Source organism: Zosterops lateralis (genome assembly GCF_965231275.1).
Source record: "Zosterops lateralis genome assembly, chromosome: 17".
In the NCBI taxonomy this organism is placed as follows: Eukaryota; Metazoa; Chordata; class Aves; order Passeriformes; family Zosteropidae; genus Zosterops; species Zosterops lateralis.
The window spans coordinates 8,155,189-8,177,442 of NC_139777.1; the positions used below are offsets into that span (position 1 = coordinate 8,155,189).

Sequence of the window (22,254 nt, forward strand, 5' to 3'; positions counted from 1 at the left end):
TAATAATTGTGAGTTTTCATTATGTAGACAGAATTGATCATGTATCCAATCTTTAGAATGGACCAGCTTACGAACAGCAAATTGTGTGACACTCCTGGACTTGTGACAAACCTGTACAGCCCACAACTGGTTCACACTTTGAAGAGGATTTTTTTTTTTGTGGCTTGTTTATTGAGGAAGTTATAACTACACTAAAACACAAAGAATAATTAGGAGCAACAGTATTCAACTAACACTGTTGTACCACCTCAGCTCAAGCACTGTAAACTCTGCAATTCCACTCTATCAGTGGCCAGCAGCAAATACATGTACAGTGTAAAGGAGAACATATTCCAGTGTGTCTCTCATCTTCCATGGATCTGCCACTGTGGGACTCTAAACCACAGGAAGCACTCAATTAGGGTTTTTTTCTGCTAACTTGCTTGGTGGTTTTTTAAAAACTGCATTATCTACAGTGCTCTGTGATAACAAATTCCACGGCTTAACAATGCTGCAAGTAAACTTCACCAGCTCCTTTCCTCCCCCCAGCCTTTTCCATAGGAAAGGACAGTCAACACAGCTGCCCTCTATCACTGTCCCTATGCCACTGACAGCGCTATCAATGTTATCAAATTCTGCTGGATTCCTCTGTTCCTCATCCAGTATCTTCCAGCAGAGGAGATCCAGGCTACACAGCTCTTTGTGATACGGAGAGCAGTACTTTAAAATCCTGCTCTCCTCATATCACAGGGAGAGGTGTGATAACTATGATCACACTGAAGACTCAAAACCAACTGAAAGGTACAGAATGGCATGTTTTCTGTTTTATTCTCTATTTCTGTTCTAATTCTTCACACTTGGTTTGCTTTACTGAATGCCACTAAGCATTGAGCTGACATTTTCCAAGAATCATAACAGCTCTAAGCTCATCCTTCTGTAGTATTAACGAGTACAGAGCCCAGCACTGGAAATGCAAATTAGGAACATTTTCTCCCTAAGTAATTGCCGTGCATTTAATCAGCACTGAATCTCACAAGCCGCTTTAGCTGCCCACTAATACAAAGTCCTCTTCCAACAACAAAACATTAACAGTGTAAACAGAGAAACCAAATCTTGAAACATACACAGTTCTGAGTTTACTTTTGAGGTAAACATGATGCTGCTTCAGATCAGTGTTTTCACCCAGCTTTCAAAGAGGCTGTTTCCAAGTCAGCCTCCAGATGGAAACAGTGATGCACTCATTACAGCAGCCTAACAGATTCTTAGTCACTCAAATCTTGATAGTTACTTTATCAAACCAAATAATGTTTTGGCAATCTTTCCAGGACAAAAATCACATTAATACCCAGCAAAAAAATCCACATTCATGGTTATAGCAGTTCGTTTATGAAGACCATGGCAGGAAAACCTGAAAGAAATTTCAACTTACCTTGAGATCACACGTGGTGTTAAGCAGCAGATTTGAAGGTTTGAGGTCACGGTGAAGCACATTGGCTGAATGGATATATTTTAACCCTCTCAGAATCTGGTAAAGGAAATAACAAATGTGGTCGTTGCTGAGGTGTTGAGTCTTTAAGAGCTTGTAAAGATCTGTCTCCATAAGATCTTGCACAATATATCTGTGAGGCATTAGATGTAAGGCAGCAAAAACACTTGGTGTCATGTAAGATATAAACATACAATACCCAAGGAAACTTCTAGAACATTTTTTCTCTCTTATTTGTCTGTTTGATGACAATTAAAAAACTGTGTAGTTGATTCTTGCTTTAGAAGTTTGGAATCCAATCAATCTCGTTACATGATGTAGTGCTTTATAGAATAAAGAAGCGCCAGCATGTGATCCTCTCAAATTAATCATCATAAACCTCTACTTCTTCATAGTAGAGTTTGACTTTTATTGGAATCTTAATTTCATCTGATTCCTATCCTGCTTGCCAAGAAACAAAGGGTGGTTTTTTGGTTAATGAGTAATAAGCTTCCAAGATACTTGTTTGCAGTTGCATAAAAGCAGAAACGTAGAAGAGCTCATCATTTCTGATCAATTTTTTCTACCATCTCCCCACTTAAAAAATTCAGCTGTTCTTCCCTACAAAAATATTTTTATGCTACATTGAACACAACAGTCCTTCTCTTACCAAAATGAAATCCCAATATACTTAGTCAGATGATTTTTTTTTGTTCTGACAGGAATGAGTTAAGTAAAATTTTCTTCCCCCTTAATTCAAGAAAATTTGGGACAATTATAGCAGAGTCTGGCCATTTTACTTTCTCCTCAAAGTAACCAGTTCTAACAGCAGCTAAGAGCAAATAGTTTTAGAATTATATGACTAAACTAAATCTTCTCTACAATGTTGAGTTCTTTGCCTTGGAAGATAGAAATTAACATCTTCCTCTTTTCCTGGAAAAGAAAGAATAAAACTAGTGCTCATCTACATCAAGTCTATAAACTGATCAAATACTATTAACTTCCCTTTTGATTTACAATAATAGAAGCCAACTTTTATTAATATTTAGAAGGAAGAGGATGAAGGGGAAGAAACAATCAAAAGAGAGGAGGCAACTCTTACTAATGATGACAAATGACACTTTGAAAGGATACACATCTTTCATCTGTTCAATAGTTGGAGCTCTGATAATGTCATTTATTCCAATAATATTCTCATGCCTGAAGCGCAGTAGGATCTTGATCTCTCTCAGAGTTCTCTGGCAGTACGTCTGGTGCTCAAAAGGACTGATTTTCTTTATAGCAACTCGAACTTTGTTGACGTTGTCATAAGCAGAGCTGGAAGAGAACCAGTGACATCGATTACAAGGAACATTCAATTCAGAAAGAAAAACGTGAATTCAATTGAATACAGGGGTGGCACATTTTGTTTACTTTTATCAGATGGGGAGAGGTGACAGGGACACGTGTTTTAGTTTGGTGAACTGAAAAAACACTGTTCTTTCACCAGCCTATTTGGGTCTCTACAACCAGTGGCTTTCCCAGCTGAATGGAGTCTCTGATTCGTGGGTACTGCACAAAGGAAAAGGTATTTGTCCTCTTTATCAGCCTGTGCAACAGCAAAGTCTGAGGTTTGTTCTATATGCTGAAATCATCAGAAGTTTGAGAAAGTTCATCTTGAGTTAACCCGTTCACTTTGGGGTGCAGAAAAACCTTCAGAAATCATCTTTTCAGTAGCAGAATCCCACATCCTGTGTCCAGCTCCCACAAGTAACACCAGTTGTCACAATCTTTCACGTTTCCATCAACCCACACAGTGAGCACCTCTGTAACAGACACGGGAGAACAAAAGGGATGGAGAATTTGTGACAACATCTTTCCAAGCTCAGCTCCAAGGATGACAAGAGTTTGAGGAAAGAAAGCTGTCCCCAGTACACACAGGGTGGAAGCAGGCAGCAGCACAACGAGGATCACAGTGACTGTGACCCACAGTAAGGAACTCACTGCCTCCTACATTTACATGACTCCTTCCAGGAGCTCAGAACTCCATTCCCAGCTACACCAATAAACAGGCTCAATAAATGGTATTTCTGTTCAACAGGCCTACGCATTCATGAAGAATATCACAGCCTGAGTCTAATTAAAAGTCTCAGTAAAACACACCTAATTTTCTGAAATCTGGACTACGAATCCTAACAAGTTTTAGTATGTTTTCTATGGCCTTGTTTATATGAGTGACACAGCATCTCATTATCATAACTTCTACTGCATTAGAAGTATATGGTAATCTAATTAGAATTTAGATATGTTTATATGATTCTTGTTCCTACTCAAGCTCACTACTGCATTATTAGAAAATTAAAAAATAATCAAGCCTACATTCCATAGATTTCTGTTAGCCTCAACTATTTAATATAAAAACATAATCATAGTAGCCAATGAGGCTTTACATCCCACCAATTTTCTATAATTGAGTCCCAGAACTTTCTTTGATACTCTTTTAATTGGCCTTACTGTGCTGAGATGTCCAGGTACCTGGTGACCAGGTAAAGCAAAATAAAATAAAAAAATCCAATTAGAAAAGGAGACCTCAGAGGAATTCAAATGCCTGGCCACATCAAGGCTCTTCTACAACTAAGCAGAGATACAGTGCAACAAGGCGTTTTTGAGATGGTAATGTCACCACTGGATGCAAAACCGTTTGAAATTTCTCACTTTCATTATTAAAATGGACCTATAACTCTGTCTACCAGGGTCATCGGTAAGATCTTCATACAGCACACGCATGTGCAAGGACATCCTTTTTGCATGGTTTTCCCACACGACCCCTTTGACCTGCCTGCATCCCAAGTCCCGGCCTGTACCCACAGACAGCACCATTTATTTGCCTCTAGAAAAACACTGAACTCAAATGCTCCACGGGGAGCTTTGGAATGCCACATGCTGAGCAAGTATTCATTACAACTGTTGCTACTGCGTATGTACAGATAACGCATTAGCAGCTCCTCGGCCCTAAAATAGATCGTAACCAGTGCCTGAGTGGAGCTTGGCCCGGCCTCCAAGAGCACTTGGGCTCCAGGAACTGTCTTAGCTCATCACCTGCGGTGTTTACAATAGACCGGTGAGGTCACTCACAAGCAGAAAACAAAACCAGAAATAACTCTGAAGCACGAACAACTGGATTTGGGAAAGAAATGAAAGAATCCTACGGGCCAGTTCATCATTATAAACAAACCTCCTGGCTCCTCCTTTCTACTGACCTGAGCATTTTTTCTGCCACAATGCAGAATCTTACCTCCTTTCAAAGGACTGGACAGCAGCAGCTATGCAGAGTGCAAAGAGACAAAATGCCAATATTTACCCATTGATGCTGCTTAAATAAAAGCTCCCAATCTCTTACAATATTTGATAAATCAGTTATTGCTTCTTAAGCAAAGGTTGCTTATTGATGGGAAATATCTTTCCTTGTACAGATTAAATGAACATGAATTCACCAATTAAATATACCAAAATTTCTACTCTTGTAGCTGTTTCACCTACAGTCCTTCAAGCATTTTCTTAGCAAAAGATTTATGCTGTTATTTAGCAAAGGATGGCTAATTTTGCTTTCTGATGGCTCAACTATAATACACATGATTCACTGAGGAAAACAGCTGCGTATTTGGAATAAAGATGCAATCAGTTTCCTCTCCAGGGTACCTTCCCCATACAGTCATCTTTCTGTTTGTATCAGATTTCTCCACACTAACAGAGCTAAGCTTCCATTGCCTCAGCTGAGAGGAGCAAAACTGAAATACTGTCTAGTTGAAACATTAAAAGGGACACTGGATTTATTTCTGATGTCGCACTTTTTGAAAGATGAGCCTTTTTGTAACTTTATTAAACATCTGAGGGATTATCTCAACTTCTATGAGCAAGAAGCTAATCATACAAGCAGTCAGGTACACTTGCTGGTGCATAATATTTTAAATGTCATGCATAATACAGGTACATTTAGAATCTATTATCTAGTTAACACCATTTCACATCCTCAGCCACAGCCCTTAAAGCACATATTGCTTTAAGTAAACTCTGTGACACTTCAAAAATGCTTTCTCGATTTGACACGTGCTATAGGAAAGTGTGAAAGCTCCACATTAGACTGAACTTCAGTGGAACTGAGGAGTCAGGCTACAGCCTGACCCGTTTGGCCTATGAAGCCCTACTGAAATAACTGACTGACTACACAGGAAACACTCACAGAACTGGGTCCTTTGTAAGGCACACGGAACCATTTCCCAAGTTCTCCCTCAATCCAACTGCTCGTTGCCTGCCGCCAGGCAGATTTATTCCCGTCCTCCCCAGAGCTCTGCTGAAGGAAACACTGCTCATAGTGCATTCCAGTATTTGCAAACAAAACCACTGTGAAGGTGCAAATGCAGGCCCCGGTCATCCCCCTGCAGCCCAGGCACCGGCTCCTCTCTGCGGGTTCCACCGCAGCCGCAATTAACTGAGCTCATTTTACGACTCCTCATCACCCGTGCTCCCCCTGCAGCCCGACCGGGATCAGCTCCACGGCACATCCCATCCGCCTCCCAGCGCATTCTAAATTTAGATTATTTGCATTCTGGCAGTGCTGTCCCAGTGTGCACAGTGTAACCTATTTGTCTGGGCTGTCAGCTTCTACTAAACTTCACAACAACTAGTTATATTTGCAATGAAGCTGTTAACTGGGACATCTTCTCAAGCCAGGAACTTTCTATTATCTTGACTTTTTTCCAGAGAAGATAAAAATCTGTAAAGTAGGAATAACAGTTCTCATATTAACAACTCCAGTTTAGTTTTCAGTTTATAATCGTTCAGCACATGTACTGACCATCACCCACAGAACTGTCCCATTATGATGAATCTAGTCACCAACACTTTATATATTCAGAAGGAAGGATTTATTTCCACCCCAATCGTGTGCAGCCTCACAAGCTGAAGCAAGCATTCAGCTGTGCTATTTATCTGTAATGTGATAAATTTAAACATAGATTTTGCAACTGCCCAACTTTGTAGCCACAACATTATTCCTATTTCAAGCTGTGGTTACTAACCTGTGACAACCTGCCATAGCACCGTTATTTAGATACTTTTGCAACATCCTGTGAAAATCAATACAAGTCCCAGCAGTAGAGTTTACCATTCCCAATTTTAAGTATCTTGTAAATACATAACAAAGTTTTGACTAAATAAAACATTAGGCAGAGCTGTACAAAATAAATGAGCATTTGTAACCCAAGAAGTGGCACCACATAACTTTTAAAGCCAGTTTTTATCCTTCTACTCTCTGGTACCAACTTCCTTTTTAAAGAGAAGCCCAGGGCGGGGCTGTTTCCAAGAGCAGTGACCAGAGAGGCACCGCAGCGCTGCGGCCCCGGGCCCGCTCCCGTCAACTCCCCGCCGGCAAAGGAACCTTTCCCCGGCACGTGTGACCGAGTGCCAGAGCTCAGCCCCTCCTGCCCGCGGTGCACGTTCTTCCCCCATTGCTATTCCTCGCATGTTTCATTCGGGGCAGAGCTGGAACAAGTGAGAGCACGCTGCAGCTGCCGGCAGGAAAGGAGCCAGCTCCTGGCAGTCCCGCATCCCGCAGAGGGCTGGTCCTTCGCTGAAAAACAACTGCCTGCTCCTCTGCCGCTGCCTGCAGGCTTCCCCTCCACGGGATGCGCTTCCAACACTTCCAGGATTATTCACCTCGTGGCTGTGTTACAGGCTGCTCTCAGCGCACACACACCAAATACACAATGCTACCGGCAAACATCCTAATTATAACTCTAAATAAAAGACCGATTTGAAGTTTAAAAGGGATTTTTTTAAAATCAGTAGCTTTGTGTTGCTGTGGAAACAGGATTCCAAGGGCATATCCAGAGATAAGAATCTTTCTGAGATATTGGGTAATTCTGCTTACACTCAGAATAGGAAAGGCAAAAATAATTCCCAGCAAGCAAGCTGATCTATGGAGATCTTTAATCTTTTCATTCGGTCTACATTTAGCTCAATCACGGACATTTCCACAACACGCTGACATTTATCAAGTTACAATGCAAATAGCTTAAACTTATTTTTAAGACTGCTGTAAATAAAATAATGCAATATTATGACACAGTAACAACTACCCCAACAGACTGCTCGCTACAACTTTTGGGGGTGGGGGAAGGTGGTTGCAGAAGTGCAGATCTGCAGAGGGGTTTGGGTTTTTGGTTTGGGACTTTTTTTAACAATCAGAGGTTAGCCCTTCCAGATTCTTCAGAATAATTAGTTTATTCTTCTACATGAAACCACAGAGAGCAGCTACAGTGTACAACTTTTTTAGTAAAGAGAAAAGACTGGAAAAATGATTAAAATAGTCAAAGACCATTCGAGGACATTGAGTAATGTGTCATTTTTATACGGTTGAATATATTTTCTGTAGCCAACACCTACGTTTTTTTGTAAACACCTACGTTTACTAGAAATATTTCTTACTTTCCTCCATTTATTCACAATATTTTGAAGACAAGTGTATTATTCATTAGATTTTTATAAGCATTAATTTACGAAATCAGCACCTGGTTTTAAAAGGAACAAGTGGCTACTCATATTGGGATACATTTGCCATGTTTCAAGAAACGTCAGTTTATGAAAAGACAACCCATGTCACACTCAGTTTCGTTTTGATTTCTCAGCTTTCTCTAGAAGAGGTTCTCAATAACAAAGCATTTCTGAGGTTTGTCAGCTGAGAATTCAGGAAATAAACTATAGAAACAGGGGCATCTTAATACACTTCCACTTTTTTCCGTTAAAGATTCAGCTTTACAGACTAACTCCTACCATGAAGGAAAGTCAACAATCCATGGAAAATGGAGAGTTACCCCACTTATTAGATTCTTCAAAAAACAACAGACAAATAAAAAAAACAACAAAGGAGAAAAGAAATATAATTTCTGAATCAGTGCCCTTTATTTTAGCACAAGTCCATGGCAAGGTGCCCTGCAGACCCTGCTGTGCTTTCAGGCACACTCCGAGGCTCACTGGGTCACGCTGGAACAGCACTGCCTTCACCTCCACCACCTACACTTCAGTCATCTTCCTCTTAACAATCCCAATCATTCCTGATAGTAAAGCTTCCTGCTACAATTACGCCAACTCCTTCCTCCCGTGACAAAGGTGAATAATTACTCTGGAGCGATTTTACTCAGATCTGATCTACTACAGGTTACTGCCCTTCATGCCACAAATTCTTAAAGCACCTTCATGACTTCCTAAGGAAATTTGCTTTCATTTCATTCCATTGTATCTGCTCAAATAATTCTAATTGATACTGGTCTGACACAGGCTTCCCAGAGCAGCTGTGGATGTCCCATCCCTGGAGGTGTTTGGGGTAACTTGGTCTAGTGGAACACATCCCTGCAGGGGTTGGCTCTACTTGATCCCTAAGGTTCCTGCCAACTCAAACCATTCTAGGCTCTAATAGGTTACAAAGGCTCGATTTTATTTTTCAGAATTTGAAAAGCAGTATTTGATGGATCCTTGCAAAAAATTCAATTTTAAGCTACTTACTATGCACATAATAATTACTTAATAGTACAGTTTCTGAGATCACTCCTAGTATTTTGAAAACGAAGAGCTAGTCATGCAAAATGGAGTCTGTTAAATTAATTACTTTGCCAGAAGCTCAGTCAATTCACAATCCTGGGTGTGGCAGACCAGATGATTTGTGTTTTGTTAGCACCTACTAAACAGAACTAGGAAGAGCAGCAGTTCTAGAACTACACCTTAATCCTGGCATTAGAACAATACAACAATATTTCACTCAAGGTTCTGTACTTTTTGGTTAAAGATACTATTTAATTTTATGGTGCTTTGATTATTGTTAGTTGTTTGAAAAAAAATCAATTCTCTCAATCTAATATATATTTTTCTTTCCATAACTTTAGCTGTAGAACACTGACTTCAAACCACCACGTATGCCTACTCTGTTTAATGCCACTTCAAGTCAGTCTGCAGAAAATAGAAAACTCTAACATCTCACTTTATCTACTTCTTCCCTTCCCACTTCCCTATTTTAGAGGTTTACTGGTTCTCCACTGCCAGCATTTCCTTTGACAGCATCGATACCAAATTTAACAAACTTCACTACATTTAAAGGCCTTTGGCATCTGTGAAACAAATTCATTCCAAAGGCACCCAATGCTTTTGATAAAATATTATGATATTAAATATCACTATCTCTGTCTATTTCTCCTCTGTATATAAATTCCTGTGGGATTGAATTGTGGGCTAAAATTGTTAGAGCTCGAAAACATGAGACAACCTAAGGTCTCTGTGAATTCAAAGGAGTGGTTGTGGTTCTCTCTCCCTTTTATGCCTCACATCCCTGCCCTCTCTCATTTTTTGGTTGGAGCAAAAGGCACTTTTTTGGTGCCTTTTTTTGTGTCGGTTCAGAGAACTAAAGCAGCTCCAAGCTGAAGCAGGAACAGTAAGGAAGCCTTTACCTGCACAGCCCTATTCCCTTCCTGTGTCAGCACCAGCACTCACAGGGCTTTGTGTCCATCATTTCAACTCCTCACCTTTCCACTGTATTTTTTTATGAAGTCACTTTTCAGCTAAACCAGCTTTCCAACACAGCAAATGCTCCAGCTGTGCAGGCCCCAACACAAGGGAGGTGTGGAGAGAAAAGCTGCCCCTGCAGCAGCAGCACAGCCCAGATCAGCACAGCCAGCCTGGCAAGGCTCAGCCCTGGTGTCTGGGCCTTCCAGGAAAGCTCAGCCTCCACACAGCCCACGAGGTGCCCACCTCCTCCCCCTGTGCTTAAGGCTCCTCAAGGGGCAACAAAAGCCACCAGGACAGCAAAGGACATGTCAATAACATCACCACTGCTACTCCAGAGCCTGGAAAACAACCACCACAACCCCAAGCAGCAAAGTAGGAATCACAAAAGTGTGCAGGAGACATCTCTCCTTCCCTAGAGAGAAGGGAGAGCACTACCAGAGAGTGTGAGTGGTGATGGGATTAACGAATCCTCCAGTGTAGTTTAGTCTTTTGTCTGCTAAGGTTCTAATTTGACTTATATCCCAGATACTCCTCCTAAAATCAGCTCATTTAATTGATTCCACACCATATAAATAGCTTACTTAATTGATTCCACACCACATAAATCTTCAGAAGAGATAGTTCACAGTATTTCATTCCAACAGAAAATAGAACGAAATCATCCATGTACACTCAAAAGCAGAGATTTTCCTAAACCTGATGCGGAAATATCAGTGCAAAACGAAAACTATCTCACAGCACCGATGAAAATAAGGTCATTGTTACTGTCCACTCTACCATGGTTAGTCCAGTATTTCACTTGCAAACCAAAACACAACAAAACAACCAGGCCAAACCAAAACTAGCACTGAGTGTGCATCTCACCACTATCAGAAGTTATTTCCCTTTGTATCAGATTCCAAGGCATTTTCTGCATGTTTTTTCCACGTTTCTAACAAGACCTGGCAACAGTAAACCCTCAGCATATTCACAGCTCGGTGTTTTGTTCAGAGGAGGTATCAGCATTAGAACACGTTAGCTACAGTAGCTGAAAGGAAGCTATTTCACAATTATGAAATGCTCAAAAAAAAAAAAAAAAACAAAAAAAAAAAAACAACACCCCAAAAGAAAAACAACCCAATATAGAAGTCAACCTGAATGTCATTTGGGATATTCTGCAACATCCAAATCCCAATAAAATTGGGCAACTTCTGGACTGAAGCATTTTGGGGAGTATTGATTTGGAGTGCTTAAATGACCTGAAATTTTACTCAGAGCACATCAGCAATATTTGGTGGAGCAATCTGCCTTCCTTCCAAAAAAGCAAGAAGCAAGGTACTGCAGTGGCAGCTGCTAATTTTAAGAGAAACTGCAAAATGAAGTAATTGCACATTATAAACTGAAAGCCTAATTGCAAGTTGCTCGTACTTAAAACATACCCACAACACAGACAAATTACTTTCCACCAAGTAACAAAAACTCTCATTTGCATCCTAATCACCACAGAGTATTTCAGTATTTTATGAAAATTCTCTTAAAATACAAAAGAAGAACTTCCAAGAGAAGAGACTTCCTCTTAGGGGAACTTAGGCGGTTGTGATTTTAGGGATTGCAAACAGATGGACAGCAGAAGCACATGCACAACTCTGCTAAAACTGGACTGTTGTGAGGATTCTGCCCAAATCCAACAGCAAAATATTTCTGTTCCAGCCTTTCTACAAGACATATATACACAAGGCAGCATTTAATCCAGCACTAGGAGGTCCCTGGGCCGGAGGGGCACAGCACAAGGCCAGGAGTGTGGAGGCAGCCGGGGCTCCAGGAGGGGGCAGAGGGGACTCGGGGCTGTCCCTGCGCTGCCTCTCCCCGGCGGAAACGGGTGGAGACAGGAATTCTTGTGAAACAGAAACCAACTCCTGCACCCCGATGGAGCACAGGAAACTCTGCCAAAGGACCTGCTGATAGCTCATCAAATAACCCCAGCTCCATCTGTGACCACCTGGGGATTACTAATCTACCTGCTCAAAGCTGACAGTGAAATGTCTTTGGTTTTTTGTGCACCTTGCAAAAAGATGAGTTTGAGTACAGCTTCTTCATGTACCCAGAAGTTGTACTAAAGCAAAGGAAAACAAGCTCTCTGCTGAAAAGGAGATTCATCCACAAGTAAAACAGCATCTTTAATAACTGTCCTGCCAATTAAGAGAACACAGATTTCACAGATAAATCACCTGAAATGAACTATACTGCTGAATTTCACACTATTACACAATTATTTTTATTTACCTCATAACATAATACCATAGAAGTTATATTTTTGAATACATTTATAGCTTCATACACTTAATTTGGGTGATCTGGAAATCAAAATCAAATACAATTGAAGTCACTTAAAAAAATGCTTCTAGATTTGAGGGGTTTTTTTCCAGATATTATTTTAAAAGTTCCTAAAAGACTTCACTTTAAGTAAAAGCCTTCTTTTTTAAGTAAAAGCCTTCTCCAAATCATCAGAACAACATCCAGCTCCATCCATGAGCAGTGCCAGCTCCCAGCAGTGAAGCTGACCAAGGGCTGGGCTGTGTTACGTGCACAGCCAGCAGGTCAAGGGAACTGATTCCTGCTGGGAGGGCACATCTGGAATTCTGCATCCAGTTTTCCTCCCTCCCAGTAATGCACCAAATCCAGCAGAAAACCATTAGGATTTCATAAGGAGCTGGAGGATGTGACATAAAAGAAAAAAAAAAAAATTGAAGAAACTGGGTTTGTATAGGTTAGGAGGGGAAAAGGGGTGCTGGTGGAAAAATCCAGCTGCTCTTTTGAGTTTCATAAAAGGGAATCACTGAGAAAAGTGATCCAGATTTTTCTCAGAGACAGAGTACAAAGGACACGAGGGGATGTCCTGAGTTGCAGCAAGGCAAACTCTCATGTCTTTAAGGGGAGAAGTATCACTGGACAATTGGTTTAACACTAAAAACAGAAGTTGCCCATAGATGTTGTAGAATCTCCATCCCTGGAGATTTTGGAAATATTGAGTGGACACATTGAGCAACTTGGTCTAATTTTGACATCAGCCCTGCTTCGAGTAGGAGGTTGGACTACATGACCTCAGAAAGTTCCTTTCAACCCACATTATGCTGTGAAATATTCCATTGCAAGATGTCATAAAATATTTTCATTAGCTACCAAATCAATCACTTATTTTCACTTCTAGATCACAGCTGAAAACTGACAAAGCATCAACAGAAAAAGCATTTAAAAAACTACTATGTTGGCGAAGTACTAGTTTTCAACACAAGCTGAGCTCTACACCTACTCAGTTGGTAAAGCACCAACTCTTCTGTGGGCTGTAGATCCCCACCCCTGAACAAGAAGCCACTGAACTAACAGAGCCTGGTGTCCTACAAATACACATTTCTAGTCTCAGGAGTACCAATAAATCCATCTGTGAAACTGGGGCATGTCGTGTCTCCTCGGGGAGTCTGATTTCTCACATGTGACCTGATACAATCTCTTCCCCAGCAGAGTGGCAAACAGGATCTCTTCACTCGAGCAAAATACCTATTTTTGCAAAACCTGCAGAATAACTTTCCATCTTTAAGACTTTTACCATCTGTCAGATTTGATAGAAGGCAGACAACAGGTACTAGAACTGTATGTAGGGGTATGGGAGATGGACTGATGCAGCCACACACACATGCTGTGAGCATAAGCCTTATTTCCTTAATAAAGCAGGCTTCAAAGAAAACCCATAAGTTATCTCTGTTTGTTCCCATGGGATGGATCATGCTGTGCCACAAAAACGTGTATTTATTTATAAAATGCAAGTGTCCATGAGCTGCACTCTTCAGCTAAGCCAGTATGCCATTGCTCCGGGCTGACAGCAAAAGTCATCTTCCATAAAGGTGGCAGACGGCTCTGACACAGAGCGAGTGGCTGCTGCCCATCTCTGCCGCGCAGCCTGTGAGGGGCCACCTGCCCGTCACCGGGGAAAGCAGGAAAAGCAGCTCTCATTTCTCCTCTGGGTTCCCACGCCAGGTTAGGCAAGTGCTAGAAGCCTGAGTGACTGAAGGGAAGTGCTTACATTTGCCTTCTCCCCAGAGGGAAGTAGCTGATAACTAGCCACCAATTACACTCCCTAATTCCCTCCTCTGATCCTTGCACTGGGGCGGGTTGGCTGAGTTGTATCAGCTGCCTGTTCTCCTTATCGCACAGACAGAACATGTTAATCACCAGGTACCGACGCCCATAGCCAACCTGTGCTCCCTGAGAGCGCAGGCAAACAGGGCACGGCTCCCCGCGCTGCTCCATCACTCCAGGGCCCTGCGCCTCTCCGGGTCAGGGCAAGAGTTAACAGGACAGACACAACAGGCTCCTTCTGACCGCTGCCCACCCCACCCCAGGCTGACCCTCACACAGGATGCAAAAGCCACCTTTTTATGTAACTCGAAAGAAACTATTATGCAACCACCAATCCTATTCAAGTTTTTATGTTTTAATATAAATATCTATGCCTTGTGGATTGTTCTATTCCTGATTTCTTACTGGTTTTAGTTTCTTTATTAAAATGCTTTTCTTCATTTTAATTTATTGATGCTCTAAAAGTAGGGCTGTTCCATGAGACAGCAGAGGGAAGTGTAACTTTAAAGAATCTACTCCCAAATGTTTTAAGTATTCTTTTCAGTATTACCTTAAATTTATCTATTGACTACCTAAACTTCTAATATCACTCTTCCCCAGCACAACAGTAACACAAAGCTTTCTTTGTAACACAGCAAATTCAGAGCAAGAAATCCAAGATTGGAGCTTGCAGATTATTTTCTTCCAACTGCACTCATCTGCATTCAACTGCTTGTTTATAAGCAGTTATTTGCAGCACTGATATCACTTCACATTCATATAAGCTTGATGACAAAAAAAGCTTCCAAAAATTAGGATAAAAATGAGAACATCCCTATCACATTCAATTCGTCATTTCTTTCCAAAATTATTATTTGTTTTTTACTGTCAAATTATCATCCTTGCCAAGTTACTACTGACCACTGATTACCCCCGGATGAAGACTAAGTCACACTGGAAATTTAAACTCAACTCTATCATGTTTTTATTGCTGTTCTAGTTTGTTTGAAGTATGGCTTGTTAGCAGGCTGCTTTAAAAAAAATACTACTACTACTAATAAAACCAAGCCCACATAAGGGGAGAAAGAAACAATCCCAACAAACCTTTCCCAATTTGTCGTGTCTGAAAGGCGTTTCTGAAACTTTCAGACCTGGTCTAAAAGTGGGTTCCGTCTGACTCTGATGTTGATAACCCCCATCACTGAATGAAAGGGAAAGTCACTTAAAGAACTTTACACCGATGCCCCTCAAAACAACTAACAACTCTAAAGTGAAAGCAGAGGGGAGAAGACAACACAACATTTACATGTATTTGGATAAATTAAGTCAGAGTAACAAACATGACTGCATGACTAAGTAATTGCTCAAAGAATGTCCTGCAGTCCTAGGAAGTGCTGAGGATCTTGGCTCACGCTCAGCTCTGTGCTCAGCCCTTAGTTTCACACACAGAATGACCAAAACAAAAAAGGGGTTAGAAAGGGGCTGACCCCTTAGGACAGGGATCCACCCCCAGCACTCCACCTCTGTACAGGAGTAAGGCACAAGCCTGCACCACAGGCTGAACGTTTCTGGCAGAGTTGAACTGGAGGACATTTAGGATGGGGTTTGGCCTGATAACTTGCCTTTTCTGCTTACAAAGCTGAGAAAGTGCAACCACAACACAGCAGTAAATATACTGCTCTGCTGAGTTTATTTTTACTCAAAACCTGATTATGTAAAAAAATGATTGCACTAGGGAAAACGTTAAATGCCTTTAAGGGTTTTCAAATCCAGATGAGAGAACATTCACGTAGTCTCTTCAGCCAACATCTTCCTCTATTTCCTGTACTGGTATTTTATGTTGTGATCAATATTTCTCAAACATTATTCTCTCTGCTGCAAAATCAAAATGGAAGATTGACTGTAACAGCAATATCTTAGGAGTACTTCATTTGCCCTTTTACTCATACAATCGAAAGCATTTTATTGTTTTCAAATCCCTAATCCAATAATCTAGAAACATAAGAATTAGGATAAAAATGAGAAAGAGAGTGAAAGATTTTAAGAGTCAAAAGACACTGGTTTGCTGTGTAACAAGCCTTATGGCACATACAGAGTACCTGTAAATAACCATCATCTCCGAAGAGGTCCACATTAGCTGTGGGTCTAAAACAAAAGCACCAGGGCCTGCTTTGCTTTCCTTTATTAAAGTGTACAAATTTAAATGGATTTTGCAGTTGCAGGAAACATCTCCATCTGCACACTCACAGCTTGCCCTCTACCCCACCCCCCTAGGGAGAAGCTTCTGCAGATCCTCACTGCATTAGCAACCAGAGCAAAACACGAAACACAGAGCAGTGAGCTGCACAACCTGCGTGCCTGGGACTGATAGGTAACCACACTCCACTGCAGTCACTACAATTCAGCACAGCTGCTGTGGCACCAGCTACAACACTTGCCTGACCAAGTACACGCTATAAACTGAGACTTTGTTCCCTTTCACTTCACACCCAAGGCACAAGAGCAATAACCAAGAGCATAAAATACGTAACGTGGCATTTTATGTTAGTAATTTTATAGTAGAAAATACAGAAGCCAAGTGCATATTTCAACCGAACTGGAAATTTTTACAGTAATTTTGTGCAGCACTCACAGCAAACACAAAGTATCAGAAGTTTTCAAATAAAAAATAACCTTTTGGACTTGCAGGGGGAACAGCTTCAGGGTACAAGTTTACCACACACCATCTGGAGGGGCAGGGGTGGCCCTGTTATCCCTGTATCAGCTCACTGGCACAGGGATGCCAAAAAAGGGCATCAACTGCCATCCTGCTGTTTCTTGCAGTCCCTGACCTGTGGTGAAGTATTTTAGCTTTTCACTTTGTTAGTGAAACAGTTTTTAACACCTCATTGATGTGAACTGGACTGTGCCCAGCACACACCTTGGCAATGCTGTTTCCCAGGATGTTCAAAAACCTGACTGTGAGTGCAAACCAGTGCAGCCACTGCTGGGATTATCTGCTCCCATTCCCTTGCCCTGGCTCAGATGATAAAATAACCATAATAAAATACACCCTGTACCAGAAGCTACATCAACAAGTTTTGGACTGGATATATTGCTGCAATTTCTAACACAGAAACAATAACAAAGATATTTTTACACTGTAAATGAGATTTTGGATTTACATTTTGAAGGTTCTTCTCACAGAAGGAAAAAAAAAAAAAGTGAAGGCCACAACACAGAACTCTGAGAGATCTGAGAGAGAGGCTCATCTCAGAGCTAAACTCAGGCCTAGATGAAAGCTCCCTCCCTGAAACACACAATGACTTCATCCTGACAGGCCAGCACAGTTCAGTGACTATGTGCAAAAAACCTACAGCTATAAAAATCTGTAAGGCACAGCTGAAGGCTGTGAGGTGTCCTTGCTGAGAAATGCACTGCTTTACAAAAGATTCCTCACCAGAGAGAGAAATTAATGCTGATAAAGCTTTATGAAGTCACAGCCTGTAAGTCGCTTTTAGCACCTCTGGTTGAAAACCATACCGAAGAAACAGAGGCAGTGTTGCAAGAAAGTTGATAAAACAGCAACAAAAAAGAGTTTTTCATCTGCATCCCTTAAGTTATTTCAGGACTACGGGGTGGTTTTTTTTAACTAATTGAAGGAGTTTAACTAATGGAAGACAAAACATGAAATCCTAAGTAAGGTCACTGAGCATGCCAGGTTAATAACCCAGTCATTAGATACACAGATCACACAGCATCACCCCAGCTCACAGAGCCTGCCAAAAATCCATCTCACACTCTTAATCCAGTTAGTTCACGTTTTTCCTGGTTTGTTCACCTCGCTCTTTAACACCGATGTTACCCACAGCAAACATCCCTGACCGCTCTTTGGTGAGACTCAGTCTAAGTCTTTATAATGCAATATAATTCAGAGCTAGGACAGCTGAAGAGAACTTTCACCTGCACACGTTAACGCAGGCACTAATCCAGCCGGCTCTGCAGCACAGACAGCACGTCCTGAGCAAAGTCAGGCAGCGGCAGCAGCTCCTGTGCTCAGATTCACCTTTTTCCATCCCCCAGGAGCTGCCGCAGCCAGGTGAGCCCTGGCAGGGCACGGGGAGGAACGCGGGGCTGCCCGCAGGATTTACCACCTTCCCCCCCGTCCTGAACGCCCGCAATCGCACTACGGAGACGGAGGAAACAACCAGAGCGACCAACTCCAGAGACAGAAGATATTAAAGAAAATAAAGGCAGGAGCGAAACGAAACGAGACGCTGAGCTGCACCCAGCGATGGAGGGATGGCGGGGGGTGCAGGGAGGGAGAGGAGAGAAGGGTGATGCCGGAGGGACAACCTCGGGAACGCGGAGGGAGAGGCAGAACTGAGGAGAGCGAGGCAGAGCTGCTCCCCCTCCCCGAGGGCAAGGGCGGGCCGGGCCCGCGGCCGGGCAGGGCGGCGGGAGGGAGGGAAGGGAGGGAAGGGAGGAGGGAGTTGTCCGGGGCAAGGGCGCTGCCCCGGCGGCCGCACTCACCACACCATGCCGTAGGCCCCCTCGCCGATGTAGGAGAGGTTGGTGTAGCGCGGCCCCACGTCGAACACTTGTCCCCGCACCATCTCCGGGCCGCCGGCGCTGGCGGAGCCGCCCGCAGCCCCTGCCCCCGACACCGCCGCCATGTTGTCCGTGCCGGGAACCGCGGTGCTGCGAGCGGGGGGGCGGAGGCGGGCGAGCAGGGGGGCGAGGAGGAGGATGCGGGAGGGAGGAGAGAGGAGGAGAAGGAGAAGGAGGAGGAGGAAGGAAGAGGCGCCGCCTGCTCCGCCGGTCCCGACCCGTGGGCCCCGTCAGCGCCGAACCCGCCGCGGCCGCTCTGAGGAGGCGCCGCCGGCCGCGCGCGCGCGCACCGCCCGGCCCGGGAGGCGGAACGGGGGAAGGGGGGGGGCGGGGGCGCGCGCGCAGGGAGCGGCGCGGGGCGGGGCCGCGCGCGGCGGGGGGCGGGGCCGGGCCGGGGGGCGGGGCCGGGGACTGCGGTAACCGCAGCCGCTGGGGAGGGGGCGCGCCGCGCGCGGGTCACGTGGGGCGCGCGGCGGGTCACGTGTCCGCGCGGCGCCATTAGAGGCGTCAGGGGAGGGGCGGGAAATGGAGCCGGGCCCGCGCCGCCCTCAGCGCCCTCAGCCCGGCCCGGGGCTGCCACAGGGGCCGCTCCCGCTGTGGTGCCCCCCGACTGCGGCCCGCAGTGCTGCGACCTCCTCTTAGCACGTTGTTTTTACGTGTAATCACGTTTTTCCGTTCGTTGCTTCCCGTATAAATGTAAATAAACTTTGTAGGGGAGGTGAAACCTCAGCCGAAAGAAGGTTTGTCGTGGTTCGATCACTGCTTGCAACAATGTTGGTACCGTTTCTGTTTTTCTGCAAGGCAGAGTTTTCCTAAAATAGCTTTTCTTTGTTTGCGGGAGTTTATGCACAAGGATCTTAACTCCACTTCTGCCTTTTTTTTCTGCAGTTCTCTAATGACCCTGACAACAAGTACTAACCCCTGGTTACTACTGACATTTTCACTACCAACATCTCTGCCCCTTCTCCTCTGTCCCCAGACGATTCCTTGCCTCTCCCACCTTTTTGTTCCATGGTCTGTTCTGTGCTTTAGAAAGCCAGGCTTGTTTTTCTCAGAAGTTTCAGACACCAGTAAACACGAGCGTTTAAATTTTCTGAAACCAAGTAAAATATTATTTTAAAGGTTCTCTTAACTCGAAAAATGAAAAATTGCTTACAGTCCTGATTACATACATAAATAAATCTGTCATCGGCAAATGCAAAAACAAATTATTATGAAGAACGTAGCTTAAACACAGCCTGTCATACCAAATTTAATTAAAAACTGGTGTGTATCTAGATCACTTTCTACCTTCACTGGGATGTGTCTGATCAAAAAGGAAACCGACCAGGCAGGCCAGGAAATTGTGGAAGGACTGTCAGCTCCTTTGAGTGCTGTGTTCAAATATATGTCTAATCCAATTAAACCCGAATAAGTAGTCAGAGGCTTTCCCAACACCTCCTCCCCTGGCAGCACTCGTGCAGTGTTCCAGTGAGGCTCTGCAGTGTTTGAGATAGCCAGAGCAGATGGGACTGGTATCAATCACTTGTCAGACTATTTACCTGCACTTGATGTTGGGTCTTTTGCCTTAACAAGGTGGCATTAAAGCCTCAGTTCTGGAAAGAGCATAAACATGGTTTAAGGAAATTGTGAGTTCCGTGATCAAAATAAAGGGCTGTGCTGGGGGAGAAGAGGTGATACTTACTAAAAAATGATAGCAGATAGTAAGAAGCAGGAGGGAAAAAAAACATTTTATTTCAATCAGAAATCAAAGCACTGCTGAGAAGGGTTTGTGTAAGCAGAAACAGGAATAGCTAAGCCATAAGCTAAGTCAGTGTACATACGCCATGGTTTGGACTGGCTCCATCTTCAGTCAAGTTCAGGAGTCAGATGAATGAGTTCATCCTACAACCAGGATCTAGAAATTCCCTGCACTGTTACTCTTTTTTTTTTGCTTTAACTGTTAATTCTTGTTCTGTAAATAGGTCTCTTGAAAAGGGAACGTTGTGCCACGAGGCCCCCGAGCCCTGGGATCAGCAGTGCCGGGTCAGGCCAGGGACAAACACCATGGAGCTGCCCTACAGTGCCCCTCCATCCTGGGGGTGGGAGGCATCAGAGAGAGAGAACTCACATCTTTGTGCTCGTTTGAAACTGAAGCCACATCTCCTAAGATCATCATAATTATACTGCTCGTGTGATTTGCGTGGGACATTGCAGCCATGGCTTTCTTGGAAGCTGCTGTACGAGTGTGTCAGCATGAACCTCAACCTCCCCATCATCCCAACAAAACACAGGCATTAAGTAGATACAATTTTACCAGAATTATTTAAAAAGACCTCGAATCCTTTGTGCGGGGGTGACGAGAGAGAGAGAAATAAGACATGTTAAAATGTTTTATAAAGATATATTTTAACTTCTAAGGCACTCAGGAACCATGGTGATGGTTCCTGAAATTGCTTAGATATGAGCTCTGATCCACAGGGGACTATCCTAAGATTCAGAAAGAGCATCAGCTGGTAATAACTTCTAGTCAGCACCTGCCTGGGTTTGACTGAACAGGTGACACAGAGCAGAAATCCCTTGAGACTGATCTGCATGGGAATGTTGACCTCTGCTTTGGCAGCGTAAAGCGACCTCAACAAAAGTGAGGCTCTCACTGTAATCTTGCACTGCTGGGAGGTTAAAAACAATCTCTCATCCAAATTGCTGGGCCCTTGGTGCCAGAACAAATTTACTTTTCCCTCCAGTATTTCTTTTTTTCCTCATTCAACACTCTGATGGACTTTGCATGGAGCTTACTGTGGCTTAGACATCATGGAGTTAAGATGAGTAAACAGATTGCTGTGGCTGTTCTGTGCATGCCAAGGGGAGCACAAAAGATTATTAATTGTAGAATGATTCTGTCAGTAGCAGCCTTGATCCTGCTCTGGGTATCATTCTGTCACTGTCAGAACCTGTCATTGTAGGAGATGTCTTCTATTATCTATCATGTTCTGATTAGATTTGCTGTTCACAAATATGGTTTGAGAACACAGTTGCAATTTCAAGTCATTTTTATGTTCCTTAGTTTTGAACAAGTAGTTTACAATAATACTCTAAATATTTTTAAAAGGATCCATTTTACAGCAACCTTAAAAGCTTATCATATAAATCTAGCAATTTTAATTAATATACTGGCATTTTGTTGCTGTCTATATAAAATTAAGTTGCTTTTATTTTTCAACTGCAGTAGTAGCAGTATCCAGGCACTGTCCTGCAGTTCAGTAATGGAAATTTCCCAGCCTCAAAGCACACTCTGTCTCAGTCAGCTGCAATAAAACTCTGAGTGATTTCAATATTGTTGTGTGCCTTACTTGTCCTCAGTTATCTGGAGCTTGTATCTTTTGAAAACCAGCTATTCCTCATGAGCTTGCTTCATCTTGCCCAAGAGTTAAAATTCAGTAAACAAGCTGGGGATGATAAGAGAATTGAATCACCAGATAAGTTATTTTACAGCACTGACAAAACAAAACATACGTATATTCAGTACTTACACAGCATATTACAGCAACTTGTGAGTCTTCACTGAGGTCCTGCTACATGACCTCTGTTTTCTTGTGCTGAAGCTTTATATAGTG

General features: G+C 43.0%; 1 protein-coding gene across 1 annotated transcript in view; it reads right to left on the reverse strand.

Moving 5' to 3' along the window:
- Positions 1 to 18,820, reverse strand: part of MAPK1 (mitogen-activated protein kinase 1) — a 31,162-nt gene extending 12,342 nt beyond the window's left edge. The window contains exons 1-3 of the mRNA XM_083874239.1: positions 18,581 to 18,820; positions 2,579 to 2,761; positions 1,409 to 1,598 (exon numbers count right to left, since the gene is read on the reverse strand). Of these exons, the coding sequence (XP_083730365.1) occupies positions 1,409 to 1,598; positions 2,579 to 2,761; positions 18,581 to 18,723 (516 nt within the window). The 5' untranslated portion in view covers positions 18,724 to 18,820. The remainder of the gene's footprint in view (positions 1 to 1,408; positions 1,599 to 2,578; positions 2,762 to 18,580) is intronic.
- Between the last annotated feature and the right edge of the window lie 3,434 nt (positions 18,821 to 22,254).